At 38.9% G+C, this 22416-nt stretch overlaps 2 protein-coding genes across 6 annotated transcripts in view; both read right to left on the bottom strand.

Annotated features, from left to right (window-relative positions):
• The window catches only part of LOC109402771 (SH2B adapter protein 2), a 561576-nt gene that overhangs the window by 330345 nt on the left and 208815 nt on the right, over positions 1 to 22416 (bottom strand). The gene's annotated exons all lie outside the window — the stretch shown is intronic.
• Positions 21220 to 22416, bottom strand: part of LOC109402800 (fatty acid hydroxylase domain-containing protein 2) — a 36935-nt gene continuing 35738 nt past the window's right edge. The window contains exon 4 of one of the 2 annotated variants that reach the window (XM_029880570.2): positions 21220 to 21796. In XM_029880570.2, coding sequence (XP_029736430.1) covers positions 21652 to 21796 — 145 coding nt within the window. In that variant the 3' untranslated portion in view covers positions 21220 to 21651. The remainder of the gene's footprint in view (positions 21797 to 22416) is intronic. The other variant, XM_062859406.1, reaches the window with a different exon arrangement.

The following is a 22416-nucleotide window of genomic DNA, read 5'->3' as shown; positions in this document are numbered from 1 at the left end:
CCAGGATACTATTCCGTGTGGGTCATGGACGGTGCGAAAATTCATTGCCACCGCTCAATTGTGGAATATCTACGTAGTATTGGAATACATATAATATTCCTTCCAGCATATGCTCCTTTCTTTAATCCTATAGAATTCCTATTCGGTTACGTCAAGAAGTTTTTGCAAAGAAGTTACATTGAAAATAGCTCAGAACAATTTAGTGTATCGATTTCAAATGGACTAGAGAATTACAAACATTTTGACTTTACAGCGGTGTTTCGAAAATGTGGTTATCTCCCAGGTGGACGTTTCGATCCAAGTGTAGGCCTCAATAATAATTTAAAACAAGAATAGATTTAACGAATTCATTGTTATTCATTTATTTATAAGGAACTAATAAAACAATTTACTATCTCATTATTTGTGGTCAACATCGACTAAGTCTGTTATTTCATCTGCAATGGAACGAGAAAACGATTCCTCACTAGGAGTAACGCTGCCATTCATAGATGTCAGCATAGCACGAAATTCTCCCACTTTCTTTTCCATCGCTGACAGTCTTGCACCGAAAGTAACCATCACTGTGCTGAGGCTGTCATAGGATGACCTCAATGACTTAAGATCTTCTTCGAAGAAGTCTACCACTGTGTTGGATACTTTAAGGTCTTTCCTACACGAATCCAACATTTGGTCTTGAGGAAGCGGTACGGATCGAAACAAGTGTACAATATTAATTGGTGGGGCATCAGAACTCATCCTGGGGCGATCATTCTCAGGCTGCTTCAGTATGTAAGTTGCCCAAATCGACCAATTAATTTCATCCGAGACGTAATGCCCTCGATGGATGTCCTTCAATTGTTGAACAGTTTCCGCCAGCAGTACATTGGAAGGCGCTCCAGCACGATCTCGGTTGACAGGTTGAAAAAGCTTCGATTTCACTTTTCCCCAAAGATGAGCCGTTGTCACGGATTGTGAATACCTTAAAATCGATTAAATCTGTATAATAGCTTTAAGAAGAACGAGAAAAACAAATACCTGTAAACCAGTGGATTTCACGATTCACCCATCCACGCAATAGTTTTGCATTAATTATTGATGGAGTGAAATATCGCTTCGATACTGTATCGGATACCATAAGAAATTTGTCGATTTCATTGAGAGTTGGCTTCGAGTCCTTGAAGCTGATCGATGAAGCGTCAATGCCATCCTCAGATGCAGAAACAATGGCCTCATAATGGATGAATTTTAGGCCGTACATCCATAACGCTTCAACAGCTTCCTGAACCGTATTCACGGCGATCTGCGAAGCGCCGACGTTATCACCATTCCGTTGTCCCTTAAAATTTTTTGCGAAGAAACACGCCCTTAACTGGTACTTGGGGCCGTTACCCTGGATTTGTGAACCTTCGCTTTCGTTTCTCTTCCTGCGTTTTGCTTCTGTTTGCCGTTCCTGCAATAAAATTTCCTGTGAAAATTTGCTAAAAATAAATGTTGACTTCCTTACCTGTTCAAGATTATCACTATCCCAATCCAGGTCAGAATTGCCACTACTGACAAAGTCATAATCTATTCCCTCACCAAGATCTACGGACCGAAGTCCGGTAGAGTTTTCAGCCAGGTCAAGCTCCTCCATTGCACAGCTATGATTGTTGAATTGGAAGTTTGACAATAACAAATTTTTCAGAGCTCAAGGGTTATTATGAATAATAATATTTTTCAGTGTGGGATTGTAATGTCACAGTTGCGGTAGCATTCCCAATGAACCGGAAAATGGAAATTTTTCTCTGAAATAGCAATATTAAATAACGAAGCAATATTCTCAAAATCGGTTTTCGTACACATGTAGAGTATGAATCAAGTCAAGGTATCCCTGATTTTTTTCCTGGTGGAAATTTTTTTCGGCTTTGTACGTTCGTTTAGCCGAGAACAAAAAAAGTGTCAGGAAACTCATACAAAAGATTTTATGATAAAACTTTTTTATCGTAGTAATAGTATATCTAGTGTAGTTTTATAAAAATGTGATACATTAAACTTACATATACACTGAAACAAAACCGAGGGTAAAAACCCTTCAAATTTCATTTTTTGCCTAGACATTCGTTTAGCCGAGGTAAATGAAAAATTGGTTTTCAATAGATTTTTTGCAATTTCGTGAGTATATATCGAGAATATACTCCAAGGCATTTAGTTTATGACGTGTTAGCAAGATATTTGACCTTGAAAGTTTATTTATTTGTGAAATTCAGAGAAATATTATAAAAAAATGTCTCGATAAGGAGAAGCGACGATAAACAAATTTATTTAAAAAAACTGATTTCTGTAAACACTCAAACGTAAGCTAGATTAGCAGTTTTGAAAATATGGCACAGAATTATTGTCAGAAATGTTCAAATTATTGCATAAAATGTCATGAAAAAAATAAGTATATTGGTTTTTGGTTGGTTAAACTTTAAAATGGGGTTGATATTTAAAAGCTAAAATAAATAAATAGTTCTGCATTGAAATAAATACGTGCCCTAGAGGATCGTAGTGTGCTCTGCCAGCATCTGGTCGCAATTTTTTTCCTGTCAGAATTTTTCTCGTGATTTTTTTTTTCAATTCGGCTGGTGATTTTGTACTTTATTGATATATCAGTATAACTTCCTGTTGTGATCGCAAACAGGCAGTCATTTGGTCGTATTTGGGATAAAATGAGCTACGGAAAGTAACATTCCAAATCCGTGTTCCGTCGTGATTGTGTCGTGCTCGTTACACCGGAAACTGATGGTGAAGGAAGTGAAGGAACATTAAAAATAATTCATGGCTACGGCTTAAACAGGCATTCAACTAGTTCTTTGGAAACCTATATCTACTTTATAGTGATCAAGTGATGGTGTTTTATGCTGGTCCGAAAAAGTCAGTAGCTGCAAAGTGAAGTTTTTGGTAGCCAACCTCGAAGGTTATTTGAGAAAATATTGCTTTGCTAAGTGCTAGGCATTCAACAGTGATCAACGGTGCTGGAAGAATTTGGAGAAGATTTGCTTAGTGTGTGGCTGAGAAGAAAAACTTAAAAAGTATCTCTTCCGGATGGTGCATCAGGAAAAAGCTATCTCCTTCCTTAAGGTACAGTGTTCCAGAATTTCTCCTTGTTTCCGGATGAAAAGTTAAATAGCTGGTGGCGCTATGCCTTCCGAGAAGAATCGGTATCGATTTGTGGAAAATAATTCATGACTTGGTGTGATCTTCAAGTGTGAAGTTACTGCCGCGCCAAGTGCCGCGCTCGGTTTAAACCCGGGAGATTATGTGCTTTTTTCTGTTTGAAACCTGGTGAAAATGTATGAAACAGAAGGTGTGGAAGAATAATTTGTGGTGTATGTTACAGCACTGAAGTATTACGTGGACCAGTAGTTTATGGATGATACTGCCTTACGAAAATTCCTGTGTGCGGCCTGCGGAGTGTTGAGTATTGTTGAGCTGCCTAGTTAACTACGTGGAATGGATTCAAATTGGTGAGATCAAACCATTTTTAATTAGTATTCCCGACAAACATCGGACTGCATACTTTATTTTTTGACATGCAGTTCCGTTGAGAGTTTATTCACATAACGCAGAATGAAGACTTTGTTTCAGCATTTGTTGGACATAGATATCATTTTCGGAGATTATGATTTCAAATTTTTATGATAGAATGACATATTTGTAACAATTTCGTGTTTTTGTTGTGCTGACTGTGTGGGCTTATTTTTATTTTATTTTTTATTCGGGTAAGGGATCATCCTTTTTTTCGTTTCAGAGAGCGAGTAATGGCGCTTAAGCCTAGGCTTTGAAGCCAGGGCACAAGGAGAAATGCCTGTGCCCCATCCTAGGAGAAGAGACGCCAACTAAAACGGAGTGTGCAACCTTCTTAGCAGCACCACTCCCAACGATTTTACGTTCAAATACCATTACCCTTACACGAAACGGTTGGTACGGTTGTCCCCGTTTCTTCCTTCATTCAATTCAAAAAGGTTTGTCAATCATGTCATTCATAAGTGGATAACCTGATTGACTTATGTTTTTGAATTATCTTCCAACCCATTAGTCTGCACAGTGGGCCTGGCCATTTTAATATTTGTATCATATCATAGCATATCTATGATATGCTGCAAATATTAATGCTGACAAGAAAATATCGGAAGAAATTTTGATATTTCCAGGATGCTTTTCAATACTGGCTGTGCAAGCACTAGAATAGAATAGAATAGAATAGAAATAAATACGTGCCCTAATGCCTGTGGAGTATACCTGTTTGATACTACCATTACTAAATGAGTTAGAAGACTGCAAAGTGAAAGAACTGCAAGAAGTGTCAGATTTTGTGTACCCTGTTTATTCAAAAGCAGATGCTCTTACAAAAATGCAAGATTTGGTTAAATAATTGGCTTATTTCATTCAATCTGAAGAAATATATCTCTCTCTCTCTTCTTGGCGTAACGTCCTCCTGGGACAAAGCCTGCTTCTCAGCTTAGTGTTCTATGAGCACTTCCACAGTTGTTAACTGAGAGCTTCCTCTGCCAATGACCATTTTGCATGCGTATATCGTGTGGCAGGCACGAAGATACTTTATGCCCAAGGAAGTCAAGGAAATTTCCTTTACGAAAAGATCCTGGACCGACCGGGAATCGAACCCGTCACCCTCAGCATGGTCATGCTGAATACCCGTGCGTTTACCGTCTCGGCTATATGGGCTATATTTCTTATATTTCTGAAGAAATATATTATAAATGAGTCTTAGTTGTGAACCACATTCATTTTTAACATGATTTATTTGAAAAGAATGTCTAAATTATGAAACAAGAAGTTCATGCTAGAAATTTGAATACTTTCGGTGCCATTTCTCGAAAAATGAGCCGTCCAATGTATATTATTTCAGCCAGAATACTGTCTAGAAGATATTGGGAGCTATTAGAAGACGTAATAGTAGCAAACGCTGTGATTTATGCAAGTGAAACCATCATATTTCATCAAAACAAAATTTCAACCTGCTTTGGTCATGAAACTTTCATTAGATTCGTTTGAAACACTTCCGATAAAAATAACTACATCAAATCTCAATTGAGAAACATTTAAAATACTATGACATATTTTTATGAGATGCATGCAAAATTAATATGGCAACACTTCCAAAAATGATCTAATTCAAGATTTACAAGTCGATCTATAATGCAGATCACCATACAAAATAACTTTGTTGGATATTTTTCGAAATTTGATAGTTTTTTATTATGGAATTCTAAAAATTGTACAATTCGGCTAAACGAATGTCTAGGCAAAAAATGACATTTGAAGGGTTTTTAGCCTCGTTTTTGTTTCAGTGTATATGTAATTGTGATGTATCACATTTTTATAAAACAGTACTAGATATACTATCACTACGATAAAAAAGTTTTATCATAAAATCTTTAATATGAGTTTCCTGGCACTTTTTTGAATTTTTTTAGCCTCGGCTAAACGAATGTCTATCACTGTAGAAATCATTTTAAACAAAATTTTACAAAAAAAAGTTTCTGAAAAAATGGAAAACATTTTCCACCACGATAAAAATCAGAAGATGCCTTGATCCATACTCTAAATGTGTACGAAAACCAAATTTGAAAATATTGCTTCGTTATTAAAAAAAAACTGAAGAAATTCTTCCAGTTTTGCCTTAATAAGCACAATTACTCGCACTCTGAAAAAAGCTTATGTATGGATTACTGCAAGAATTTATACTGACCTGCTTACTCCCACACGAAATTTGACGTTTGAGCGGTGTCGGCACCGCTCAAACGTAAGATTTTCTGTGAGAGTAAGCAGGCCAGCATAAATTCGTGCAGTGGACCATAATGATACCTACCCGAATGTACAGAAAACAACATTTAAAAAGTACAAAAACACATACCCGAGAAAAAAACGTGACAGACGGTTCAAAGACGCAGCCGTTCGCGCGCACAGCATGCTGCGATCCTTCCATTGGAACATCAAGAGGAATTCTTGATGAAACTGCTAGGAACTTTCGATGATGCACCAAAAGGAATTTCTGACGGGGCACCTGTAGATATTGAGGAATAATAGATGAAATATTTAAAGGGATTCTTCGATGAAACGGTAGAGGAATTCGCAGTGGAACTCCTAGAGAAATTGCCGGTGAAATCCAAACATAAATTCCCGGTGAAACTCAAAATCGAATTCTATGTGGAACTTCTGATGGTGCTGCTGGAAGAACTTCGGTGAATTTTTGAGAAGAATTCCCGGAGAAACTGCTAGAGAAATTTCCGGTGGAATTGCTAGTGGGGTACCGTTGGAATTTGCAGAAGGTTTCCCAGTGGAATTTCCACAAAAACTCCCGGCGAAACTGCTGCGGGAATTCTCAGTGGAATTTCTTTAGGAATTTACAGTGGAGCTTCTGGAGCAACCGCTGGTACAATTTTCGGTTCCAAAAGAATTTTCGGTGAAATTGTTGGAAGAATTCCCGTTGGTTTTTTTAGAGGGATTTCCGGTGGAACTACTTAAATAATTTCTTGAGAAATTTTGAGTAGTACAATTCTTCGAGGAATTTCCGTTGGAACTTCGAGAAAAAATTCCAATGAAAAATCTCACACATATTCCCAAACTCTTGTGAAAATGCCTCTTTTGTGGTGGTTTACCACAGATTTATTACCTATTTTAATTTGAGAATCTTCAGTTTTTCTTGAATCACTCGTATACTATCACACACCCGAAACTGATAACTTTGGTGAGCTGCTTTGAAAAATGCTAAATGATATTCACGGTGAATATCATTTGGCATTTTTCAAAGATAGTTCGTGACATTTACCTTAAATATTCGAAAAAAAATCTTGACATCACCTTTTGGATTTTTTTCCACGACAGCATTCAGTTGGCTGAAAAAGATCTCTTTGTGATGCATTCCGGTAGCATCGGTCGGCGCGTATCATTGAATCATGGTAAGGGTTCGAACCCGTGTTCTGAATCTGGCTACAATTATCCTCTCAGGTTCCCACTTCATGAGCACAGCGTGGGCGTGAGCGCTGAGCAGGAAACCAACTCCACGATGACAAAGAGCGTGCTCACCTCGTTGGCCAGAGTCTAGCAGAGTTTGACCTGACGCCAATCTGTGTCCTCCAAAGTTCAACCAACGGACTTCGCTCAGTCCTAGGATCTCAAGCTTCATGCACCATGCCTCATTGGCCAGTTGTGCCAGTTTACCCGGCTGGGCTAGGGTTAATATATGCTATGTTCCAAGTTTTGTCCGTTTTTTTGCGCTAAAAGTCGTTGCCGTTGAATCAGTCCGTTATCTTTTATTTTCGGTTTTTGTAACGGTTTTTGGGTTTGGGGAACAGGGTTTCGGGGTCTAAGGTCCCCTATCCACCGTGGTGGGGCTGGCACCTTCGGTATAGCTTTCGGCGGAGGAGCATTTCATACTCAGCAGACGCTGTTTTAGCCTCACCTCCTTGGTGAACAGACGCCCAGCACGTTGGCGGTCTTCGTCATCGATTGCCCCGTGGAAGCTTGGGGTAGGAACTTGTGAGGATCAGAGCTATGTTGGACGCTCCAGGTTGTCGACTTACCATTTTGGCTATCTAAGAACGAATACATAAAAATAAATCCACTCATACACGCTAAGATAAAGCAATTCAAATCGTTTAATCTTCTGTCACTTCTGGCTACCTCAGTTACATACTTTGCTTTCCGAAGAACAATTAAAATATTTGATGATAATTGACAGTAACGATCTATTGTCGCAAACACCTTTTCCCGCCATACCGCGCATATTGCTGCACCAGTCAGTAGTAGTTCGCATTCATTTCTGTTTGGTTTTACCGGGCCCCGCGCCTGGTTGTAACAACCATTCAGTAGTGGCAGTGGAAGAAACAGAAACATCCATTCATCAGTTTTACTTATTTGTTTAATCATCACAATTGCACCTTTAAGATTGTAGTTCCATGGGAAACTCGGTTAGGTATATGTATGTGTGTCTGTAACTGCGAGTGCGCGCGCGTTCGTTCACGTTTTGAATGGATCAAATTAAGTGAAACGCGCTTATTGTAACGACTGACGTTGAAATGCAGTTCTGTAGGTCACTTGGTGTTTCCTGAAGAAGTGCAATTATCTACTGCGGGTTGAGAGCTGTTGTTGTGGTTGCTGCTGCTGCGGAGGAGCGTGGAACTGTGATTTTCCAAATGGCTGCAATAATTGCCCAGAAATGGTGCGGTGCTTGGTTGCTTGCGCATATGGTTGTTGGGATTACGAAGACGACAGACAATAGGAGGCTTTAATAATTGAATTAGAGACCTACATTTTACTCGAATGGGATGTAAAGGGTAGAAACTCGAATATGGTTAAAGCTTATACCGGATAAGTCTAATGGGTCCTAATAGTTGAGCCGGTATACGCTCAGCTATTCAGTAAGACCGAGTTAAAGGTGTTCCGTCCAAAACTTTTCAGGATTTTTTTTTTGTTTCGGAGGCTTTGGAGTATCTTTGTGTCTTCCATACGATATACGAAAACGAAAGCGCAATTACTTAATTAGCATAAAGATTTTTATCTAACAACTGTGAAAGTGCTTTTTAAGAACACTTATCTGAGAGGCATGCTATCTTTAAGGTAGAATGTAACGCCATAAAGAAGAAGGAAAGCAAAACAGTTTATACTAAACCGAACAATTAAACAAAAGGTTAAAAAATAAAAAAAAAAAAACATATAAAAAGTACAATATGTGTGATGTTTTTTTTTTGCTTATGACCTTCATTACCCTACAATTAAAATTAAGTTCAACTAAATTTGTCCGAAGTTTCGATTCGACGGGTATAGAAAGGAGGACTCACTATGACTCACAAATAAAGATGACAAAGCCAAAATAGCCCAAAACGACTGGCTAGTCCAGTAACCGGCATACGACCTTCACATTATACTTAATTTGGTGCCGGCGAATATGCTTGCCGCTCCGGCTAGCTGCTGGTTGTCCCCAAAATATATGCAGCGCCACCACGCTGCTCCAAGCATTCACAGTCGTAGTCATAGTCATTGAGTGGTAGAGCATAAGGAAGAATGAAAAATATGGAGATATACCACTCGACCCAGATTAGCATCCACCTCGATACGGGGCGCATCTATCTTCATCTTCTGTTGTCTTCTCGGCGCACGTCAATGTCAACAAGCAGCGAAATGTTGGGGAGAATCGATGTGAATTGCTTGTTATAATGTAGAAGAACATTTTGTTCCTTTCCCGTAGCTGATATGCTATTAATACAATAACTTTGAGGAGCACATCTCACCCCACTCTCCCCTTTTTTTATGGATATGTTTCGTTGCAACATGCCACCCGATGTGGTGAACTTGCTTCTTTGGAACGCTCTGCAGCAGCAGTAGCAGCAGAAAAAACCGGTGTTCATCTACGTACACGTACGTAAAGATAGACACCTAATCTAATGGGGCGTGAAAGTGCTTTCGGAGATGAAGTACCGAGCGACTCGCTCCGCTCGTCTAGAGAGTAATATCATAACCGAAAATTGCCTAACGTGGTGTAATTGGATGACATTAACCTTTGGGTGGTGACTTTTTTAGTAGCTGAAGTGTAAATATCACCAGGCTAATGTGTACATATCGTAAGATATTATAAGTGATGGAAATTGGTTTGACACGATATGCAATCATCAACTGAATTTGAGGCACATACTTGTGACTTCAAATTTCATAGTAAACGAGTTATATTTACCCAGCCCACCTATTTGACTTTTTGAATAAAGGGATAACAGAGAGACAAATGGCACATACAGAGGAGGTGGTCAAAATGTTTGGGATAGGCAACTTTTGTTTTCTCTCACAAATAAAAATATGCTGTAACTTTTCATAGAGTGCATCAAAAATTCTTTTGAATGTTTGTCAACCTATTATATATGCGTCATTGCACTAAGGGGATTGAGGTGGCCAAAAATCAAAAATTGACTTTATTCAATTTGAGATTTAGCTTCATAGACATAGAAGTAGTCCATATTAAAGCCAAAGATATGAAAAGTAGAACATTTCATTCGTTTTACCAAAATTTGGCAATGGTCTCATTCTGCTGCCAATATCTCGATAAGAAGAGGGTTTACTGGTCCAAGTGGTCTACCTTCAACTAGTAGACCACTTGGACCAGTAAACCCTCTTCTTATCGAGATATTGGCAGCAGAATGAGACCATTGCCAAATTTTGGTAAAACGAATGAAATGTTCTACTTTTCATATCTTTGGCTTTAATATGGACTACTTCTATGTCTTTGTTTAGGATCTTTGGGAGACATTGAAATCAAATTTGGCTGTTACTAGCTGCTATTCTGCAATTCCAATCAAGTTGTCGGCGGTTATTGATATATTGCTATTTAAAATCACCCTATTGGCCTCTGGGGAAACATTTGGTCGCCATGACCGCTTTTCTCGGTAAGGTACACAGCAGCAAGTTGAAACGGGTGGGCCAAGATGAAACGGGAAGATTTCAGGCCAAACATTTCAAAAGGTCCTATCTGCATTTGAGAGGCTTTTTTTGTTCACTTTCTCTTTCAATTATTGCAATGTAATGGTGCACTTTTCAACTACTTTTGCAGTACAAATCAAAAGACGATTGTTTTGACCATCGTTCAATGCAAGGAGACAATCATAAAACAAATAAACAGCTGGGATATTAATGAAAGAGAGGGAAACGAAAGAGAGCCTCTCTTCTGCAGATTGGACCGTTAGACATGTTTGGTCTGATTTGAAAAAGATTTCTTTATAATTTGAAAACTTATTCTTCACCAGAAGATAGTTTGATTCAAAAACTATGTGTTATGACATTCATATTGTTTATCCTGATTGAATAACATCATGTTAATCCGCTGTTTTATCATGCCCTACCCGTTTCAACTTGCCCCGGTGTACCTTAGATTAATCATAGTGCAGTCTAAATCTAGTCTTGGATCTCTTAGGGAAGCGTGTTTTTACGAATTGTAATCCATTTTATAAATAGGAACACAAATCCTCAAACGCCTAAAAGTATGAAATGCCCTTGTAATTTCATACTGTTTGAAACTGTCGTGTTGAAACAACCTGTTCAACATGTTTTTCATATTTTTCAGGCATAAACCCTACGAATAGGAGCAAGACATTATAAAATTGACGCGAAAATATTTTTGGACACCTGTTTGTATGGAGCCGCCCCATAGTGCATTAGTACAAATTTGTGCTCGTTTGGTGAATCTTTCGCGAAGCTAAAACCGTTCTAGCTTAACACCGTTTTTTTAGACAACTTATTTATGAACAGTCATATCTCGGGAATCAGTGAACCGAATTGAATGGAATTTTTAACGTTTACTAGCTGTCCCGGCAAACGGGTAGTACGCCTACTGTGTATTTTGACATACAGCTCCATAGGGACGTCCCCTGCAAAGTCATCACAAAAAAGACTGGTACGAGAATGCTGCAACACCGTACGAGAGCGAATGAGGCACGTTACAGACAGGCGCGGAACAGGCAGAACTCAGTCTACCGGATGCAGAAGCGCCAGCAGGAAGAACGAGATCGCGAAGCAATGGAAGAGCTGTACCGCGCTAAGGACACACGAATGTTCTACGAGAAGCTGAACCGCTCGCTCAGAGGCTTTGTGCCACAAGCCGACATGTGCCGAGATAATCACGGGAATATTCTCACGAGCGAGCTTGAGGTGGCCGAGAGGTGGCGGCAGCATTACGATGAGCACCTCAATGGCGACGTTGCAAGCACCTAGGGTGGCGCGGTAACAGATCTAGGGGTACGTGTGCAGGACGAAAGATTTCCAGCCCCAACCACCGAGAGATTGAAGAGGAGGTTAGCCGGAAAGGAGCAGGAGGAGGAAATCCGCTGGAGCAGATCAATTACCAAGCGAGTTACTAAAACACGGTGGAGAAGCACTGGTGAGAGCACTACACTGGGTCATTACCAAGATTTGGGAGGAGGAAGTATTACCGGAGGAGTGGATGAAAGGTATCGTGTGTCCCATCTACAAAAAGGGCGACAAGTTGGATTGCGGGAACTATCGCGCGATCACACTACTGAGCGCTGCCTACAAGATATGCTCTCAAATTTTATGCCGCCGTCAATCACCGATTGCAAGAGAGTTCGTGGGGCAATATCAGGCTGGATTCATAGGTGAACGCGCTACAACGGACCAGATGTTCGCCATCCGCCAGGTGTTGCAGAAATGCCGCGAATACAACGTGCCCACATTATCGCCGGGGCCCGGGGCGTAGTTGGTCACACGTTCGCTTCATATGCGGATGGTCATGGGTTTGATTCCCAGCCCCGGCACTTACAATTTTTCGTCAGTTGCTTTTCCCCCAAGAGCAACTGACACTGACCCTCTTCTGAGCCCCATGGCTCAAACGGACCCGGATACCTGGACATCGGCGAACTGCTACTCATAATGGATCCCCCAATTGGACTGGGAAGGAACAAAGGCCATCCATCATCATCCTTGTGCTCATCATTTTACTAGGTATAAAAGTAGAAAAAGTGAAAGCAGCAGAAAGGCAACCAGTTCGATAAAGTAGAATAGAATCTAGGCGCTGTACAAAATGTAAGTGCATCTGTCAATTGAAATTGCTCACGTAGTGCCCCAGTGGACAAAAGAGCTGTAAATTAGGTTAAGTGATTAAGAATAAAAAACGTGCCCACACATCACTTGTTCATCGATTTCAAATCGGCGTATGATACAATCGATCGAGAACAGCTATGGCAGATTATGCACGAATACGGATTCCCGGATATACTGACACGGTTGATCAAGGCGACGATGGATCGAGTGATGTGCGTAGTTCGAGTATCAGGGATACTCTCGAGTCCCTTCGAATCTCGCAGAGGGTTACGGCAAGGTGATGGTCTTTCGTGCTTGCTGTTCAACATTGCTTTGGAGGGTGTAATAAGAAGAGCGGGGATAAACACGAGTGGGACGATTTTCACGAAGTCCGTTCAGCTGCTTGGTTTCGTCGATGATATAGATATTATTGTTCGTAAATTTGAGACGATGGCGGAAACGTACATCCGACTAAAGAGTGAAGCCAGGCGAATCGGATTAGTCATTAATGTGTCGAAGACAAAGTACATGATGGCAAAGGGCTCCAGGGAGGAATCACCGCGCCCGCCACCCCGAATTCATATCGACGGTGATGAAATCGAGGCGGTTGAAGAATTCGTGTACTTGGACTCACTGGTGACCGCCGACAACGACACCAGCAGAGAAATTCAGAGGCGCATTGTGGCAGGAAATCGTGCCTACTTTGGACTCCGCAGAACTCTACGATCGAATAAAGTTCGCCGTAACACGAAGTTAACCATCTACAAAACGTTGATTAGACCGGTCGTCCTCTATGGGCACGAAACATGGACCCTACGTGCAGAGGACCAACGCGCCCTTGGAGTTTTCGAACGGAAGGTGTTGCGTACCATCTACGGCGGAGTGCAGATGGAAGACGGGACTTGGAGAAGGCGAATGAACCACGAGCTGCTGAGAGAACCAACCATCGTCCATACCGCGAAAATCGGGAGGCTACGGTGGGCGGGTCACGTCATCAGGATGTCGGATAGCAACCCGACTAAAATGGTTCTCGAGAGTCACCCGACCGGTACAAGAAGACGTGGAGCGCAGCGAGCTAGGTGGGTCGACCAAGTGGAGGACGATCTGCCCACACTTATATGAAAGTCAAAAATTTCGAAAAATGCCAAGTCTTACCTCCTCAATCAGTTGTTTTGGACTCCCAGAAGCTACGTTCAAAATTTGAGCAAAATCAGTTAAGCCTAAGGGGGCGATCAAAACGCTTGAAGTTTGTATGGGAAAACTTGGCCAAATGTATGCAGAAATTTTAAGTTTTCGAATTTTACCACTAGGTGGCGCTGTAAGCGTTCAATAATCAAACTCTTTGGTATTATTGTAGGTTACTATATGCCAGAGAACTTTGTCGAAGACCGCAAAGTGATCCAACGTCTGTGAAAAAAGTTATACCCTAGGAAAAGTGAGGATAAACTTTATTGTTATTTTTCCAATACATGTAAAGGAATAATATCAATAATGAAATCTCAATACTGTACATCTCTGCCACCGTTCCAAATGTTCTGGCGATAATGTCCATGTCGTCCGCAAAGCACACAAATTGACCGGATTTTGTAAAAAAATTTCCCCGGCTGTTGAGCCTGGCTCGTTCCATCACACCTTCCAGAGCGATGTTGAAGAGTAGGCATGAGAGTCCATCACCGTGTCTCAGTCTCCGGCGTGATTCGAATGAACTGGATAGTTCACCTGAAACCCTTACGCAGTTTTGCACACCGTCCATCGTTGCTCTAATCAGTCTAGTCAGCTTTCCTTCCCAGGAAAGCCATTTTCGTCCATGATTTTCCATAGCTCTGCGCGGTCGATACTGTCGTATATCGCTTTGAAGTCGATGAATAGGTGATGCGTTGGGACCTGGTATTCACGGCGAGAAAGCCAAGAGGATCATATAGGCTCATGATGGTTCTTATCGTTTGAATTCGAGATTTACAGGAAACTTACCATCAATATCATGCGTGTCATCCCTATTCGTCGAATCACTCCTTCCAACATAAGATGACAACTTTTCACCACATGGTTCACTCTACCTCTAAGCGATGACGGGAAGAATAAGGAACTCACTCACTTATTCAAAACAGCGAGAATCAACGGATACAAGGAATACGATTTCAGGTTGAAAGTTGCTGAACATGTCTTTGAGGAGGGTCACCTGTCACTACAGAGGATATTCAGATTTTGCGGAATGTAATTTCACCTTGGAAATTGGGCGTTGCTGAGGGTCTAGAGATATACAAACAGGTACCTAACACGCTAAATCAAGGCAATGGAAGTTCGTGGCTCTTAAAATTGCTACCCTTTAAGCACTAAAATTTAACCTATTCTATTGTGAAAGTTAATATAGAGATACATTTTTGTATGTTCGGAAAAAAAAACAACTAGTAACCTATTATTTTTGCCTAAGATGTATAAAACGTGTAGAATGCGATGGAACACTCAAATGTTCACATTTTCATCAATAAATCCACCAAAACCACGTTTGACACTATTGTCACTCAATACAAAACAATGTTTCGTAAAAATATTTCATCAAAAATGTTAAAAAGAGGCTGAGTATATAAATATTTAGATTTTTTATTTGTAAATAGAGCTTTACGCCTTCTAAAAGGGGCTCTACAATTTTTTTTCATATTTTGTCCAAACATGCAGGATAGTCATAGAAAACGAATGGTGGGTGCCGATTGGATGGAGATTTTTTTTATTATAATAACGGTCTGGAGAACACCGTGCAAATGGAACCATCTAGTAGATTCTCCATTGTGGTCGGCATGTATGCAGAGAAGTTAAATTCGTCAGACCGAGGCTGCCATTCAATTCCCAGCATCGATTCCGCTGCTTAGAACTCCGAACTCCACATCTTAACAGCTGTTGTTGAAAGTTCCTTATTTCAAACCCACCCTGTAGGTGGACGTATCTCACTTCCTCTGCTAAACTTCCTCTGCTTATTCAGGGACTCAATTTGTATCGTTTTTTCGTCTAGTCAAGTCACATTTGTGAAACGTAGAAATGTCAATATTGGTTGAGTAATTTGTTTTAGGGGTGGTAGCATTACGGAAAGCACTGATTTGATAGGATCTACTTTGAATGAATTATCTAGTTTTGTGTCAGAAATATTACAAATTATTCAGCCAATATTGACATTTCAACGTTTAACAAATCTGACAAGACGAAAGAAAAACGATACAAATTGAGTCCCTGAAAAAACTTCCATATGAAGCTAAATGTTTTAAAATGTTATCATCCTTTTTAATCCATTTGATGACTGAATCGCCAAAGGTTTTTCATAGTCTATTATTGATTATCAGGGTCTAGCAACGTTTTTTAATCGATGATCGCTATTCTCCTATGGTGGTATCAATCACCACCTCTTTATAGCGTAACATAAAGTCCGAAGGAATAAGACTGTGATTTAATCAAAAATCTCTTTTAGTTTTTTATTCAACGTAACCCCAAAATCTAAAAAATACTGTGCTTTGGTCAATAATTGCTCCTGATACGCCCTCCACCAAGTGTCCGGCTGCGATAACAGCGTTCGAAATGGCATCGAATCGGTTGAAGCTCATTCAGGTTTTGAATGCTGAGCATTTCTTACAAAAACTTAAAAACTAATGAAATATAAAAAAAAATGCAAAATTTCAGCTAGGTTTTTTCAGCCTGATTCATAAATTGTGCCCTTGTTTTTCCCACATTTTATGAATCAGGTGTTTTGCTCAATATTTTAGGTGAAGCCACTATTTCATAGCACTTTTCCTTCATAAACTCGCTGATTCAACATGTTAGAGTTAGCTGCAGCTTAATTTTTCCCCAAAAAGTCGCTCAAAATCATCTAAATTGTCTTTTTTTTCATATTGACAACAGCCACACGTCTTGCAAAAGCGGCAAAAAAATCAGGCCAAACATTTTAATAGGTCCTATCTGCATTTGAGAGGCTCTCTTTGTTTAATTTCTCTTTCAATTATTGCAATGTAATGGTACACTTTTCAACTATTTTTGCAGTACAAATCAAAAGACGATTGTTTTGACCATCGTTCAATGCAAGGAGACAATCATAATACAAATAAACAGCTGAGATATTAACGAAAGAGAGGGAAACCAAAGAGAGCCGCTCTTCTGCACATAGGACCTATAGACATGTTTGGCCTGAAATGTCTACATTGACAGCATAAAAATCTCGCCGATAATTTTCGTTGATTTCGGAAGCAAAATCGGATTCCTCGCTGTAACGACTATTGTGATGTTCGATATACATAAGGATTTGTCCTGTAAAAATGCTTTTTAGATGTTTTGTGACAAGTTACCGTGCGAGCCAGCTGATTCATAAACTGTGGGTGATTCATCGGTGTAAAGTCACTGTATATCAAGTTTGTAACATACTGTGTAAATATCAATAAATATTGTGTTATAAACTTGATGCAGGATGATGTTAGAATAACTAAAATTGTAACAAAAAGTACACTGGTACAGTGGTTTTTCGGTTTTATCACATAGCATAGCATAGCATAGCATGAATACTTGCACAAATCTTGGATGGAGTTGCAAAGCTGAATATATCCATTTACATTGCTGATGTCGCTACTATCTACAATGTCATAGATTCACTCAGCTCCACACACCTGGCTAAGTCCTTGCAAGCATTTATAAATCCCTTCATCAACTTAGAAAGAGCCCAGAACTGAAGCAGCTTCCAATAGATGAAAGGATGTTGAATATAGCGAATTTTCAACTTATATGCAGTTGTATAGCAAATATATACTGAAATAGAATCATTTATAAATAAATAATATTGGAAAGATCTCACCAATTGTTGTGTGGTTTTTGTGGTTCAATGCCGATCATCTAATTGCCTTAATTAATGTTCTTCTCTGCAAAGAACAACACAATACTGAACAATAAACACCCGCGGATCTATTGTTTTGATTTCCGCTCGAGACAATAACGGACGCTATCGATTATGCTGCCATACTCACCCCTTACAGGAGCGATCCATGCAAAGCAAAGAACAACACAATACTCGTGGTTTTTCGGTTTTTCGGTTTTATCACGGTCAAAAAAAAAATACCGTAAAATAAACGAAACCGTGAATTTGGCGAAACGAGAAATAAATGTAAATTTTTTATTCAAAATCGGTCAACTGCTAAGTTTATGAACCGTAGATCGCATTCTCAACTGTTTTAGTGGACTGGGTTATGTAATTTTGATTTTATATTGATTTCGGAGTGTTTTAGAACAAGTGTGATAAAAACGAAACGAAAATTGTGATAAAATCGAAATGAAAACCGTGAATTTGGGCGAGTAGTGATTAAAACGACTAGTGATTGAACCGAAATGCCAATGTATATTCAAGATTATAAGCAGATCAAAATTATAACAAAATGTGATATGAATTAAAGCTTTAAAATTATTAATTTCTTCAAATTTTGATACAATTTTGTAACTAATTTTTTAAGTGTCGACAAATCAAAACTAAATTGTAATACAATGAGTTATCAAACAATATTTTTAACATAATGCAGGGGTTCTCAAACTTTCCCAGCTCGCGACCCATCTTTAGTTCTTAAAGAATTTGGCGACCCACCATCATCTACTTCCACAGAAATATTACCTTAAGAAAATTCGGACTTCAGAAAATTCTGACTCATTTTAGTAATAAACATGTTGAGTGCTTTGTTCAAAACAAATCTGATTGAGTACAGTTAGAGCTTTAGACAAGTAGAAAAGAGAAGTCGTTTGTCCCGAGAAAAACTTGTACAAAACAGTTTTTTTTTAATTTCTGTGTATTTCAACTACTGCTAATTCTACATTAGAACAGGGTCTTAAAAGTTAATGAAATAAATCTCGCGCTTAGTATAATACGGGCGTATCTACAATGATCGATTTCTCTTTATCGATTTTCTCTTTGGTGAATAACATGGCCGGCAAATCATTTCCAGTTAATTTTATTGTTTAAGATAATAATTCTAATCGTCCTGTACCGAAAAACGTCAAGAGATCATCCGCACACTGATCCTATCTTCCGGAAAATCGATGAAGATATTTCGATCATTGTATATACGCCTGTATAATACTAATCGCAAAAAATGGCATTTACAAACACCATTTTTTTAAGGTATAGCTACTATTGTAGTTGTAGAACGACAGTTGAAAAATACTTCAATTGTTTTCAATACAAACTTTATATTTTTATACAATTTCAAGAAATGTTTAAGATTTTCACAAATAAATTGTAAAACAAAAATATGTACAGTTCCCCATACACCCGTTCAAAGTCAAATCAACAAGGTGAAGTTCTAATAATATTGTAGAGATTAAGATAAAAATTATAGAATCAAATTCTTCCAAAATTTTTAAAGAGAAATCATTTCTAGAAATAATTCAATCAATTAAACAGTAGAGTTATGTTAATTATGATGATATTAATTTTTGCTCAAACTTTCGCGACCCACCAGTTATCAGCCCGCGACCCACCGGTGGTGGGTCGCGACACATAGTTGGAGAAACGCTGACATAATGTAATACAGGGTGTTAGATTCCTGAGTGCAAACTTTTTAAGGAGTGATAGAGGACCATAAATGGTGAAAAAAATTGTTCTACGCATATGGTCAAATCTCAACCGTTACGTAGTTATTGAACTTCCCATGTTTTTTACTCTTATTCCCTTAACTGGCTATAACTTGAAAATGGTCAAACTAATCGCAGTTTTTTTTTACCCTTATTCGAAAGATTATTGAATTTTCTATCAAATGGCATCTTTGAATCTATTGGTTTAGTTAAATAACTAAGTTTTGTAAAGCAAAATAGCTAGAAATAGCGTGTTTTAATTCGTTTTTGTCAATTATCTTTGAAACATGCGTAATAAATTAAAATTCTTTCTTTGGCAAAGTTGTGGCCTGTTCCACTCTACAATTCGTTCTTTGATATCAAACTTCTATCTCTTATAGTTTTCTTGCAATTTTGATTCAAACATCGCATTTCAGATAATAAATTTGCAACTGTCATGGAAAGCACTTTTTTGCGCATTGTGCCGCACATTTAAATCAAAATTGAAAGAAAACGATGAGAGCTAGTAGTTTGGTGTCAAAGAGCGAATTTTAGAGCAAAACAGGGGCCACAACTTTGCCAAAGAAAGAATTTTAATTTATTACGCATGTTTCAAAGATAATTGACAAAAACCAATAAAAACACACTATTTTTAGCTATTTTGCTCTAGAAAATTTAATCATTTTTATTCAAAGATGCCATTTAATAGAAAATTCAATAATCTTTCGAATAAGGGTAAAAAAACTGCGATAAGTTTTACCATTTCCAAGTTATTGCCAATTTAGGCAATAAGAGTCAAAAACATAGGAAGTTCAATAACTACGTAACGGTTGAGATTTGACCATATTCGTAGAACATTTTTTTTTTCGCCATTTATGGTCCTCTATCAGCCTTTAAAAAGTTTGCACTCAGGAACCTAACACCCTGTATAGTTGAGTTATAGTATTTTGGAAACACAAACGATGTTGGAGATGTTTATATCACAATTCTAGTCGAGTAGTCTTGCTGAATACCCTTGCAATTACCACTTCAGTTATTATTATTATTATTTATTTATTTATATATTTTCATCGGACTATTGTCTACATGAAATAAAACTTATACTAACGCATTCCTACTTATTATTCGCGATATATACCGGTTAGATGATTCACCAATCTCGTGAAGTTGTTGGGCTCCTACATCAACCATTGAAATAATTATTTTTCTAAATGCACAGGTATTATTTGCAGAATGTAAGATTTGAGTTCAAATATTAATAAAATTTAATCAATGTTATAGCAGCGTTTACCGCAAATAAAACTGGAAATGGTTACGAAAACATAATAAAAGTATTGAAAGAATCATCTATTTATCTCCATGCCAGGCTGAAACCAGCCCAACAACGTGATGCGGATTTTTGCGTCCACGCTGCCAATCATAATTTACTGCTAAATAGATTAAGGTTTTATCGCGCCCGCACAACACAGACACCGGAGTCGTGTTTGTTTATTGAACTTTGATTCGACCAAATTGAACTTTCATTTTTCACCTCGCACTGATTGTCCCGCCGCCGGTTGCCGCTGAGCTGCCGCCATATCTCCTGAAGCTGAATCGTCTGGTTGTGTGCCTTTCCCCTCAAATTTCAATGGCTGGCTGCTGGCTACGACCCGTCTAGCCAATAGCAATTACAGAGCAACATGTCTGCCAATAATGGAAGCTTTTCTCCGACGCCGCCCGCCTCCGTTCGCTTTTTTTCTGTTGCGGAGGAGAGTAACAGTAGCAATAAAACATATTCAAGAAATCGGGTTTTAAATTAGGCTTCTTTTCATGTTTTCAATATATCAACACTGATAGTTTTAAAACACGTTAATCATAATTCACAATTAAAAAAATAGCTAGAAAGTCTATTTGAGCAACAACATTTTAAATAGGGCGTAACTGCTTTTTGAAATAACGCTAGATTACAGAGCTACGGATCGTTCTTCATCCTTCTCACAACACAAAATCTTTCACCTCTGTCAGAAAGAGAAGCGTTTTCCATATCCAAAATATTATTTTTTGTTCGAATGTGTTTTTATCAGTGAGTGCCATTTGAACAAAAGTCATAGATTCGTGATCATTACTGTACCGCGTGGTACCAGCAATCGGAAGTGTGCGTTAAGAATAGGTTCAAATCTAGTTAGGGGGGCTGCCTAAGCCTGATGCAGTTTCCGTTGTTATCCCATTCCTGCGAAGCCTCTCCCCCGTCATCACTGAGGTCGACTTTATCCGTGTAAAAACATAATAGATGTACTTGAACTTAACGGGTTGCGACCCGAACGATCTTTATTGTTCTACAGCAAAAGATAAATGTTACTAGCTCAATGGCACTAATACCCGTATTTATTACGTAGGATGGAAGGCGCGCGCTGCTGGTCCATATTAAATCTATGACTTTGCGGCCCTATAGGTCGCGTCCCACTTTCGTCGTCGCCATCGTCGACTCGTCCAGCAACGCTAAGGCTAAAACTCCTTTCACTCTCCTCGCTGCATTCCATTCATTGTAGGTATGCCTATTGCCTATTTGTCGTCGGGGACGAGTTCCCGCGCAGATTTGCCGCTCCAAAGCCGCAGATCACGTTGATAGTTTTTGGATTTGCGATACTGATCATCGGTACCGTGGAGCCTATCGAGCAGACCCCAACCGCCGTAGCATTGGGTGAACCTGGTGGGACAATTGTAAGAAGGGTTACTTTAGTCGTGTGGAGGGTGAAAACATAAACCGTGTACTTTAAAGCGTGGGAAATGGTACATCGAAATTTATGCGGACATCGTTGTGTGCATTATCTCTAAAATTCATCTCTACAAATTGTGGAGTTAATCAGGGAATTTTGGGAACTATGGTATTTAATTTAAGATTTTGTGTGAGATATTTGTGTTCATCTTTTAATGTTTTTAGATGTGTAATAATAAATGTTGGGCAAATTGTATAAAACCAACACAAATAAGTGAGTAAAATTCGTTGAAATACTAGTGTACAATGGTCGATTTCATTAGGAAAATTTTGGTAAAAGTTACAGACACATTCCTTGCTATCATCGGGGATTTTTTTTTTGCACAATTTCTGGTATCGATTTTGGAAGATCCTCGGAGGTATGGTCGGCTCCAGAGGCATGTACCTATTTGTTATTTTTTGTGAAATTTTCAGATTAACCTTCTTCGTGCATTAGCTTGCGCGCACCTCGCTGATCTTGTGCACGTTTAGGGGTCATAATGACCCTAATGCACGAAGAGGGTTAAAAAAAATCCAGATTTTCTTTCATGCACTCGATTCTCGATTCGCGC

Source organism: Aedes albopictus, chromosome 3 (assembly GCF_035046485.1).
Source record: "Aedes albopictus strain Foshan chromosome 3, AalbF5, whole genome shotgun sequence".
In the NCBI taxonomy this organism is placed as follows: domain Eukaryota; kingdom Metazoa; phylum Arthropoda; class Insecta; order Diptera; family Culicidae; genus Aedes; species Aedes albopictus.
This window is presented reverse-complemented; position numbering and strand designations above follow the sequence as displayed.